General features: G+C 41.0%; 1 protein-coding gene across 20 annotated transcripts in view; it reads left to right on the top strand.

The window, feature by feature from the left end:
- GLT8D2 (glycosyltransferase 8 domain containing 2) overlaps positions 1–12,216 on the top strand; it is a 56,234-nt gene that overhangs the window by 30,329 nt on the left and 13,689 nt on the right. For 14 of the 20 annotated variants that reach the window (XM_082419522.1, XM_082419506.1, XM_082419511.1 and 11 more), the window contains 2 exons: positions 2,642–2,688; positions 5,180–5,272. Coding sequence is in view for 6 of the 20 variants with exons in the window: in XM_082419519.1 (XP_082275645.1) it covers positions 5,180–5,272 (93 nt within the window). In the remaining 14 variants the exon portion in view is untranslated. The remainder of the gene's footprint in view (positions 1–2,641; positions 2,689–5,179; positions 5,273–12,216) is intronic. The other 6 variants (XM_082419519.1, XM_082419516.1, XM_082419517.1 and 3 more) reach the window with 1 other exon arrangement.

A 12,216-nucleotide genomic window follows, 5' to 3' on the forward strand; every position in this document is an offset into this window, starting at 1 on the left:
GATTCTGTAACCTTTAACCTGGGATGCACAGACCCTCAAAGTGTCCATGGATACATTTCATTTTCTCGTGCACTTAGATGAGAAAAAATTTGAGCATTTCCTTCAATTGTGAATATAGGAAACAAACCACAGAAGTAACTGTAGTACCTGTGACTTCATCATCAGTATAAATCAGATACTTTCATGTTACATTACAGTTGTTACAAATATCTCACATTTTTTAAAGCTCATTACTATTTAAAGTTACAGTAAGTGTTATACCTGCTAATAGCCCTTGTTATTTAATAAAGAAGCATGTTTAATGCTATAGGTATCTATAGGTATCACAAATTTGTTTTTTCCCCCAATATTCTGATAATTTTCTTTTCTTTAAAATTTTGTAATTGGTTTTCTTTATAATACAATATATCTTTTAAGCTTTTAAAAACATTATTCTGGGAAGAGGTCTATGGGATTCACCAGACTTCCAAGATATTTATGTCAAAAAAAGGTTAAGATTCCTACCATCTGCCATAGATTTGGACATTCGAATGCAGTTAACTCACAATTAACTCACCTTTCCTCCATCCAATATTCCCTCCAAACTTTGTACCAATTCTTGATGACTTCCATTCTCATGTCCGGTGCCCACAGAACTTTCTAGCTCAGTTGTTTCTCTCCCCTGTCCTCCATGTCCAAAATAAAGAACATTGCCCCCTTCCCTTGATTTCCCTCAAACACAGCAACATGTGTCTTTAGATCCAGAGGGAAAAGCAGTGTAGAGGTAGGGTGGGGATTAGAAGGTGCAGAGCACGGCAGAGACTGTGGACTGCATATCGGAAATTCCAGTTCTTTGAAAGTCCCTAGGGCCCACCTGCACAGGGAAAGAAATTCTCTTGGGCAACTGGCAGCTCCTGTCCTGTGATCTTTCTCCTCCTTACACGCTGTTCTTCTTGGGCTGCTGCCAAACCTGGGGATTCCAGCTCATCATTTACTCGACCCAATTAGCTTTCTCCTGACCTCACCCCTATCCATCACATGTGTGTATAGAAAACCTTGATTTCATAACGAAGAGTTTTCTCCCTGAGAGGAGCTCTTCCGACAATGAAGGGACTATTTATTTCCCCTATATTTATGTACAGTTTACATGAACTTGAAGGTAAAACAAGAAACTTGTAAGATATTTTGAACTCACTGGGGATGACTTTGGAGTGTCCGCTCTCCTTTATCATCAGAATTTCTGTGGGAATGTTTGAAAAACATTGCTTTAGGGCTTTAAGGAAGACAAAGGCTGATGGAGGGGGTTACATGCATTTAAAAGAAAATCCAGGGATTTCTCTGGTGGCGCAGTGGTTAAGAATCCACCTGCCAGTGCAGGGGACACAGGTTCGATCCCTGGTCCGGGAAGATCCCACATGCTGCCTAGCAGCTAAGCCCGTGTGCCACAACTACTGAGCCTGCACTCTAGAGCCTGCACGCCACAACTACTGAGCCACGTGCCACAACTACTGAAGCCTGTGTGCTCTAGAGCCTGTGAGCCACAACTACTGAGCCCATGAGCCACAACTACTGAAGCCTGCACACCTAGAGCCCATGCTCCACAACAAGAGAAGCCACTGCAATGAGAAGCCCGCGCACCGCACAAAGAGTAGCCCCCGCTCGCTGCAACTAGAGAAAGCCCGCGTGCAGCAACGAAGATGCAACGCAGCCAAAAAATAAAATAAAATAAAATCCATATTCCTTTACAGACCCCACAGTTTGTCTCCAGCCTCTTCTAGCCAGTCTCTCCCTTAGTCCACTCTGTTCCAGCCACATTGAACCTCTTGCGGTACTTAGAATCATCAGCCCCAGGGCCTTTGCACTTGCTGTTCCCTTTGCCTGGGATGCTCTTCTGCATTCGCTCCACTGGCTCCTGCCCTTTCTTCTGATCAAACGTCATCTCCTCAGTGAGGTGTTTCCTGATTTCTCACCAAGATGCCTCCCGGTCTCTATTCATCTTTATCCCAGCACTTCTGTTTTTTACTTCGTATCACTTACCATAATCTAATTATTTTACTTGTTACATTTTAATATCTGTTTTCTCTACTGAAAACAGCTCCATGATGATAGGGGCTGGGACTGATTTGTGCATTGCTGCATCCCCAGTACATAGCACAGTGCTGGGCTTTTAGTAGGATCTCAATAAATATTTACTGAATGATTGAATGGAGTGTAAAATGTGCCCTTCTCAGGATGATTCTGTTTTCACAAGGGATTCCTGAAGATGTAGAAGCTTCCTTATCAAAGGAATGAAGTTATGATAGCAGGAAAAAAAGGCACAGGATTGATATTTTACATCAAGGAAAACTTCTTATGTGACATTTCTTCCAGTTAGTGCCATCTGATCTGCTAACCCAGAGAGCTGACAGGGCAGCTTTTGGAGAAGGTAAAAGATTATGCTTTGGGAGTCCTTTGTACATTTTGTACAGCCAGAGAAATCAATTTGAAGAGGTGAGCGCTAAATTCAAGAAATATTTAGTTCAAAATTCTAGATTCAGAACAGTTAAGAATGATTGCAAAATTTTCCACATAGCAACTGGTCAAAGATGTAGTCCTTAATAATTGTATTATGACTTTTGGGTTGATTGTCTTTTAAAAATAATTTTTATTCTTTGATCCACAGGTCACAGTTTTTATCCACATGAACACCCATGGCTTTGTTATGAAAAAGTAAGATTACAAACTTTAAAAAATTATGATTAAAAATAGATATTTTGGAGGATTGTTTTGATGCTGAATCTTATTCTTTTTCTTTTTCTTTTTTTTTTTAATCTTCTTTGGTTTTCATGGATAGTTTTCCCACAGACAGTTGTTGGCATCATCATATGAGGATGATTTCCATAGAAAGTTGTTGGGTGTTTTGTTCAGAGGTGGATTTTTCATGAGAGGGGTCAGATGTTTCCGTAAAAGTTGCAAATATTATTTATTTTCTCATTTTAAATAAGTATTCATGTTCCTGCCTAATTTAGCATTTGTAATTTCATATTCTTATTCTTAAAGATTCACTTCAAATTATGTAATCTTCAGACCCCATCAAAACCTGGACTTGCCTCTGATTTTATATCCAGTTGTTTGTGAATCTAGGGGGAAAATAATTACCTAATTGTGTTAGTTACCCTCAGAATAGAGTTGCCCAATGTAGCAGATGAAAAGACAAGGTATCCAGTTAGATTTGAATTTTTAATAAACTATGAATAAATTTTTAGTATAAGTATATCCCCAATATTGCATGGGACATACTTATACTAAAAAAGGGTCAGATAGTAGTAGACATTAGGCTGCTTCCTCAAAGTGGCTGTGGGAAGCGAATGTTAATCAGTTGTATCGATAAACTATAGAACTTTGTCCCTTGTCTTCTGTTTCTCTATAGTTTTGTTTTAAACTGAGTATAGTATCTGGTTGTCTCTGGCTGAATCTAATAACCCAGAAAGGCAAAGAGGAGATGGATGTCAGCAAGGCAGAACCATTGAGCCTTAGGACATAGCTCTGGAAGGCATCCGTGGAGATTGTCCAACTCCTTCCTTTTACAAATGTGAAGACAAAGGCCTAGGGGCCAGAAAATAGATTAGTATGAGGTAAATAAGTATAAATATCTTGACACACAAAAATAGTAAATAATAATACAAAACAATTTTAAAGTCTTTATTGGGCCTACATTGCCTTTGGTAACTCTCAAAACACCCCTGCAAGGTAATGGTTATTATTACAATCCCCATTTAGCAGATGAGCAGACTGAGGCTCAGAGAGGTTAAGTAACCTGTCCAAGGCCACACAGCTAGTAGGTGGTAAAATGAGATTTGAGTCTGACTTCAAATCCCAGCCCTTTCCCCTTCTACCAATGTTTGCCAAACTGCAGGCATTTGTGTCCCGCATATGACAGTGTACCACTTTCTCAACTTTTCATCATCTGCGTTCCTTCTGTTCTGTGCATGACTTACTATTTTCTTTAAATTGACTCATTTAAAAAATTATAAGTGTATTTTGTAATAGAAAGTGTATATCCTTACTATAAGTAGAGTTAACAGTTATGTCTCAAAAGAAGGTGATTGTACAAATATATATGGTTAGAGTAATGTTATTCAATTCTGGGTAGCTTTTGTTACCTGCCTGCATATGAAATTAGGACTGATTTCTCACTGTGACTTAATGTTACTTAATGCTATGAACACAAGCCTCCTAAATCATCCCATGTACAACCCGTGGTGTAGGGCTCCATACTTAGGAAAACACTGTCCGACACCATTCCAGTTCTCAGGAGATCCTAAGGGCAAGCATCACTGTTCTGGAAAGGATGGCCCTGGAGGCTTAGACTGGGAAGAGGTATTGGGATCTCCTAACCTCTTACTCAGGGCAAGAGTTTTCTGTGCATCATCCTTGACCAGTGGTAGAATTAACTGAGAAGCAGCTGTTATAATGACCAAGAACATGTATTCATAATAAGCACTGGCTCATCATAAGTGTTATATAAATGTTGGCGATTATTTGAAACAAAGTATTCCTGCACAGAAAGTGGCTCCAAAGGCAGCATCGTGCAGTAATCAAGGTTATAGCCTCAGCCATCAGACTGCCTGGGTTTAGTCCTGGCTGTCCTTAAACTACATCTGTGTGTCCTTGAGTATCAGCGGTATCACAGATTATCTTTTTTTTTTTTTTTTTTTTTTAAGATATTCGCCATGTATTTCTTCTTTAGGTCTTTTTCTTTTTTTTAATTTTTATTTTTATATTTATTTTTGGCTGTGTTGGGTCTTTGTTTCTGTGCGAGGGCTTTCTCTAGTTTCGGCAAGCGGGGGCCACTCTTCATCACGGTGCGCAGGCCTCTCACTATCGCAGCCTCTCGTTGCGGAGCACAGGCTCCAGACGCGCAGGCTCAGTAGTTGTGGCTCACGGGCCCAGTTGCTCCGTGGCATGTGGGATCTTCCCAGACCAGGGCTCGAACCCGTGTCCCCTGCATTGGCAGGCAGATTCTCAACCACTGCGCCACCAGGGAAGCCCTATCACAGATTAACTCTTGACTCCACGTGCTACCTGCTTAGAGAAAGGTTACAGGCCTCCAGTCCTGTGTATGTCAGGGAGAGCGTCTGTTCCCACTGGCTATTCTAAACTTATTCCACAATTTCAGTTCGATAGGTTATATTTGAACATGTTTCTGTTTTTATTTCAGTTAACCAGGTGTTGCTGTTCCTTCTGATTGTGACCATCTGTGGGATTCTGTATAAGAAAGTTCACAGGGGGACTGTGCTCAGGAACGAGACAGGTATGCAAAGTGACAGAAGCCAGTCACAAAGAGTCAAATACTCTGTGATTCCACCAACACGAGGTACTTAGAGTAGCCACATTCATAGAGACAGAAAGCCTAGTGATGACTGCCGGGGGCCGGGTGGGGGGAGGGGAAAGGGGAGTTATTGTTTAATGGGTATAGAGTTTCAGTTTTACAAAATGAAAAGCGTTAGGGGGATGGATGACAGTGATGATTGTACAACAGTGTGAATGTATTTAATACCACCGAACTGTACACTTGAAAATGGTTAAGATGGTAAATTTTATGTTGCGTATTTTACCACAAAGAAAAAATATATTAAAAAAAGAAGACTGGAGCAGGCAAGCAGGCATGTGGTCCATCAAGATGAGATACCTAAGAACACAGTATGAGTCCTTCCAATAGCTGGGTTCAGAGAGAAACAAAAATTCAGTCAGCTTCCAAGTACCTGCTTGTAGAATATCCACCCAAGGCCAAATTTTCAGTTGTGTTCTAGAATGATCAGTGCTCTTCAAACTTAACACATATCAGAATCACACAGAGGGCTTGTTCAAACGCAGTCCTGGCCCCAGGTTTTGAATCAGTAGTTTGGGGGTGGGGCTGAGAATTTGCATTTCTGATGAACTCCCAGTTGACGCTGAGGCTGTTGGTTTTTGGACCTCGCTCTGAGTGGCCTGCTCTGCAATCCATCCTTTTGGAGTCTCTCAATAATTTCGCTTATGAGCAAAATCGCTGCGTTGACCATATGTCCTCCTCCAGCTACACTGGGGAGCCCGGTTTCCCTCTTCAGGGGTGAATTGCATGGGATGGAACCTCACTTCTCCAAACATGCAAAGGCAACACACAGAAAAATTAGGTAGCACCAGTAGTGTTTTATTTTTCATTAGTTTACTGTTTTATATCAGCAAAATGAATATACTCATTTATGGAAAATACAAAAGAAAAATATTACCTGTAGTTGTATCAGCCAAAGACAAATACAATTACTATTTTGGTGCATTATGTACATTCATATTCACACTTCTTTTTTAAGTCAGAGGCTTAGGCACTGGACACACTACAAGGAACAAAATAACGTCCCTGCTCTCACAAAGCTGACTTTTTCAATATAAAAAAATTCATAAGGACTTCCCTGGAGGCACAGTGGTTAAGAATCCACCTGCCAATGCAGGGGACACGGGTTCGAGCCCTGGTCCGGGAAGATCCCACATGCTATGGAGCAACTAAGCCTGTGTGCCGCAACTACGGAGCCCGCGTGCCTATAGCCCATGCTCCGCAACCAGAGAAGCCACCTCAATGAGAAGCCCGCCACCACAAGGAAGAGTAGCCCCCACTCGCCACAACTAGAGAGAAAGTCTGCGTGCAGCAGCGAAGACCCAACACAGCCAAAAATTAATTAATTATTTAAAAATTCATAAAAAATTAAAAATATGTATAATCAGGTCTAAATGAACATTAGGAGCCTCTGGAAAGCGAATGATTTCCATACAGAGATATGTATGCAGATGTTTATAGGGCATTATTGATAGTAGCCCCAAACTGGAAGCAATCCGCATGTGAATCAAGTAGTGACTATATAAAATGTATTATATCCATGCAATGGAGTACTTTTCAACAGTAAAAAGGAACAAACTACTAATACATGATACAATATGAATAAGCCTCACACACATACTAAATGAAAGAAGCTAGACCAAAAACACCACATGTTGTATGATTCCATTTAAAGGAAATTTCTAGGAAAGGCAAATCTATGGAGACAGAAAACAGGTCAGTGGTTGCCTGGGGCTGGGAGTGGGAGTGGCTTGACTGCAACCCAGCTGAAGGGAAATTTTCTGGTGATGAAGATGTTCTAAAATGGGATTTTAGAACATTCTAAATGTTCTAAAATGGGATAAATTTACTAAATATCATTGAACTATGTACTTACAGTAGGTAAATTTAAAGAAATCTACATTAGTCTGCCTGGGCTGCCATAACGAAATACCACAGACTGGGTAGCTTAAACAACAGACATTAATTTTCTCACAGTTCTGGAGGCTGCAAGTCCAAGATCAAGGTGCCGGCAGGGCTGGTTTGTCCTGCAGAGGAATGCCTTCTCTCTGTGTCCTCACGTGGCCTGGTGTCTTTTCCTCTTCTTATAAGGACGCTAGCCATATGGAATTAAGGGTGGGCCTCATTTAACCTAACTGCCTCTTTAAAGGCCCTATCTCCAAATACAGTCACATTCTGAGGTACTGGGGGTTAGAGCTTCAACATATGAATTTTAGGGGTACACAATTCAGTCCATAGCAGTATGTAACTAATGACTCAATAAATTGCTTTGAGAAAGGTCGAGAGACAGAGAGAGAGAGAGAGAGAGAGAGAAGGTCATACAAGGTCAAATGTTGTCTGAACTTTGAGCTTGTTACTCCTCACATTTTACTTCCTGCCCATAAACCAACACATTCAGTCGGCTGATCCCATTGCAAATTCCTTTCTCCATGGAAAGAAATGAGTTGCTTTTATAATAGCTGTTAAAAGAACTGTTAGGAAATGCACATCCTGATTAATTGGCTATATATTTATATACGATAAAGTGTTTTCACCACATGAATGGATCCAATAACACATTTTTATCCCACACAGTGTTAAAATTAAAAAAAAGAGAATCAGTGTTATGAAATACCACTCAAAAGAACATAGTTGGCATGGAAAGATGGATGTCTGTGGTATGTAAGTAGAAAAAGCAGGTTACAGAAGACTATGAAAAGTTTGATTTCATTTTGGTTTTAAAATAATACATCATATTTCATGTAATATTTATATAATATGTAGTATATGTGCTTTTGTATGTACATTAAGAAGGGTTTGAGAGGCACATACCACACTGGTAACCTTTGGAATGTGGGCTGAGAGGTCTGCAGACAACAATCACCATTTACTGGATACTCTTCTGTTTGACCAGAATTTTTCAAGAAGTGCATGTTAATATTTTATAGACTTTATTTTTTAGAGCAGTTTCAGTTTCACAGCAAAACTGAGCAGAAGGTACAGAGATTTCCCCCATACCCTTTCCACCGCCCCACACACACACGCGCGCGCAGACACGCGTGCACACACACGCTCACATGCACACACACGCACATGCACACACACGCACACGCACACACGCACACACGCTCACATGCACACACACGCACACGCTCTCACGCGCGCGCACGCGCACACACACACACATGCACGCACGCACACGCTCACATACACACACACGCACACACACGCACACGCGTGCACACGCACATGCACATGCACACACACAGCTTCTTTCACTATTAACATCCTGTACCAGAGTGGAACATGTGTTACAATCCGTGGACCTATGTTAACACATCATTTTCACTAGTGTCCATAGTTAATTTTTTTTTTTTGGCTGTGCTGCGCAGCATGCAGGATCTTAGTTCCCTGACCAGGGATCAAACCCATGCCCCCTGCAGTGGAAGCAGGGAGTTCTAACCACTGGACCACCAGGGAATTTCCACCAGTGTCCATAGTTTACATTAGGGTTCACCCCTGGTGTTGGTGTTGTACATTTTATGGGTTTTGAGAAATTTATAAGGACATTTATCTATCATTATAGAATACAGAATAGTTTCAGTGCCCTAAAAATCCTCTGTACCTCACCTATTCCATATTAATCTTCACAATTTTTAAAACATTAATTCAAAGAACTAGTGTCATAACATGAAGTCCAGAGGCCCTGGGAAGTCATGTACTGAAGAAAAACATGGTACCATTCTATGTAATCTCCTGATAATGACATTGCATGGAATCTCCTGACAATTTCCTTGCAATCAGCATGCTGGTGATTCACTCTTGGCCCATTTGGGGTGCAGCAAGTTTATGTGTTTGGCTAAAACAGTTCTAATTTGAAATGGGATTCAGAGATTTGGCACTGGGAGAGCAGACATTTCACCTCTTCTAGAAATGGACATTGTTTGATAAGAGTTACTTGTGAGAAGGGACTAAAGCAATATAATAAATTTCTAGTCCATATGCCATTATTATGAGATTTTTATGGGCACCAAATGGCTTCTCATAACCAAACCTTTTAATGGTCTGGCTCAGGCAGCATTTGGTGTAACAGATCCAAGTAGTACAATGGCTGATCCCAAAGATCTGCTAGGATGAGGCATTGGTGAAGAATTACAGTTGAAAAATCTTCCCACCCTTCCTCCAATGTGCCTTCATCTATCATTCTGTCCAGGGAAGACTTCTAGGCAGAGAGCAGTATTTTTGGCTTAGGTTAGCTCCCAGGTTCTCTGACTGGCAGAGGCTCTTAAGCAGTATGGTGGTGTGATGTGTCTGCAGCAGAGCTGTAAACTCAGTGTTTGACCTTCTCTTAGGGTACTCTTCTTTCATGGGGACGTGTTCCTCCAACCTCATTCTGCCCATAGCCTGATGAAGGCCTCTATCTGAGCCTGACAGCCAGGTACTGCCCCAGATTTTCAACCCTTCCCTCTTTCTTTGCCCCTAAGAGTCACCCATGAATTATTCCTCTAGGGCCCTGTTCTCTAAGGCCAATGCATCATATCTGTTTAGTTGATTTCAGCAGACTTTCATTAAGTGCTTGCTAGGTGCCAGACTCAGTGGGGATAACACAGTGACCTTACAGTCTAGTATAGGAGACATACACATGAATAGATTCTTCCCATGCAGTGTGGTAAGTGCTCAAATAGAGGTTTCTAATAAATTCACCCAGCCAGCCAACCAGCCAACCATCCAAAATGTATTGAGAATCTACCATGTTCCAGGCACTGGGCTAGCTGCAGAGGAGACAGAGGTGAACAAGATACTGTCCCAGCCTTCACAGAGCTCCTAGTGTTACAGAAGAGAAAGGAAAGACATGCTACCAAATAAATTGCAGTGCAGCTGGTAAATCCACCCACAAGCAAGGACAGAGTGAGCATGGGTGAGGGCTGAACTAATTTGTGTTAGTGAGCTGTTAAAGGCTTCCTGGGGGCTCCAATGTCTATACTGCATTTGGAATGAATATGTAATAGTTAGACATGCAGGAGGGGATGAAAATAATATTCCAGACATCAGAAACAGCCTGTGAAAAGGCATTGAGATAAGGGACAACATGGTGTCAGTATTCAGGGAACCGCTAGTATTTTTGCAACGCTGGAATAGAAGTAGACAAGGCTAGAGCAGTGAACAGGGACTGGATCCATGTGTGCCAGGAATGGAATGTGGCTCTATCCTGTAGCAACCATGGGAGAACTTTAAGCAATGAAGAAACATCATTGCTTAAAGTTCTCCCATGGTGTCAAATTTTCATTTAGGCAGATCACTTAGATGCCTGCAGGTACCATATGATTAGGCAACATACCACATGGTTAGGGGACCTCCCCAAGATGACAGTTTAGTCCAAAAGGAACAATCCCTTAAGAAATTTTTTTTTCTCTTTATAAAAGCAACCTGTAATTACTTTGGAGAGTTTGGAAAATACAAGAAACACAAATAAGGAAATTAAAATTACTCACAATTCTATAAATAGACACAGATCCATTTGCAAATATGCATGTGTCAAATTGGGATCAAATACTGGAGAGAATTTTGTGTTCTCTCCCCCCCACCCTTAACATTGTATTATGAGCATTATCTCATGCCAGCAAATATACTTTGAAAAATTATTGTAGTGGTGGAAATTTCACTTGTGGAGGAAGGTGGTGGAAGAGATGTAGGAGATAAAGAGGGAGGCCTTTCAATATTTCTTAAATTATACAAAGCAGAGTACCTGGTGGTTAGTTTCATACATGTTTGTTGGATTAAATATCAGCTAAAACTACCCTGGGGCTGAATAATAGAGATTTTGCAAAAAGACATCTGTAAAGAAAGAGAGAGCTTTAAGTAAAAATCAGATATCTGTTTAATAGTGAATACTCTACATACTGGTAATTATTATTCTTCATACCTAAAAGTTGTGTTGTGGTACCGAAATATGATGTTATGACATTAGTATTTTATATCATAGCCAAGGATCAGAAGACTAATCAATTATTCATCTTATGCATTAGTCATACTTTTTCATTTATCTCCTTTTTTTGCCATCAACTTTTGACTCCCTCAACAAGAGGGTGGATAACAGGAAGCAAGATCACAAGCAGTATACTTTATAGCAATGTAGGCAAGGTAAATATTCCAATTCAGACAAGAGTTGAAGAGTGTTGAATCAAATGAGGCTTTTCAGTTCTTCACATATTTTTCAACTGTGTGTATGTGTTAGGCTATCTGATTGGCTTCTTTAAGAGAGCTCCAAAATAATAGTGACTTAAGCAAAATAGAAGTTTATTTTCTCTCTCAAGTGAAAGTCTGATGTGTCAGTTCCATAATCATCCAGATCAGGATCCTTTCTATTTTATAGTTTTGGTGTCCTCAAGAGGCAGTTTCCATCTCATGGTCCAAGATGGCTGCTTTAACTCCTATCATCATATCAACATTCCAGGCAATGGGAAGGGGGAAAAGAAAAGGGGAGGGTAAGCATATTCCTTTTAAAGGCAAACTCAGGTGTTGCACATTTACTGGCACTAACATCCCATTGGTCAGCACTTGATCACATAGAGCTAGCTGCAAGGGAGTCTGGAAAAATATTCTTAGTGGTTGGCTAAGTGCCAGCTAAAGTTCCAATGTTGTATTTCTTTTTTTTTTTTAATAATTCTTTATTTTATTTATTTATTTTTGGCTGTGTTGGGTCTTCGTTTCTGTGCGAGGGCTTTCTCCAGTTGTGGCAAGCAGGGGCCACTCTTCATCGCGGTGCGCGGGCCTCTCATTATCGCGGCCTCTCTTGCTGCGGAGCACAGGCTCCAGACACGCAGGCTCAGTAGTTGTGGCTCACGGGCCTAGTTGCTCCGCGGCATGTGGGATCTTCCCAGACCAGGGCTCAAACCCGTGTCCCCTGC

This window comes from Balaenoptera physalus (assembly GCF_965194825.1).
Source record: "Balaenoptera physalus genome assembly, chromosome: 13".
In the NCBI taxonomy this organism is placed as follows: Eukaryota; Metazoa; Chordata; class Mammalia; order Artiodactyla; family Balaenopteridae; genus Balaenoptera; species Balaenoptera physalus.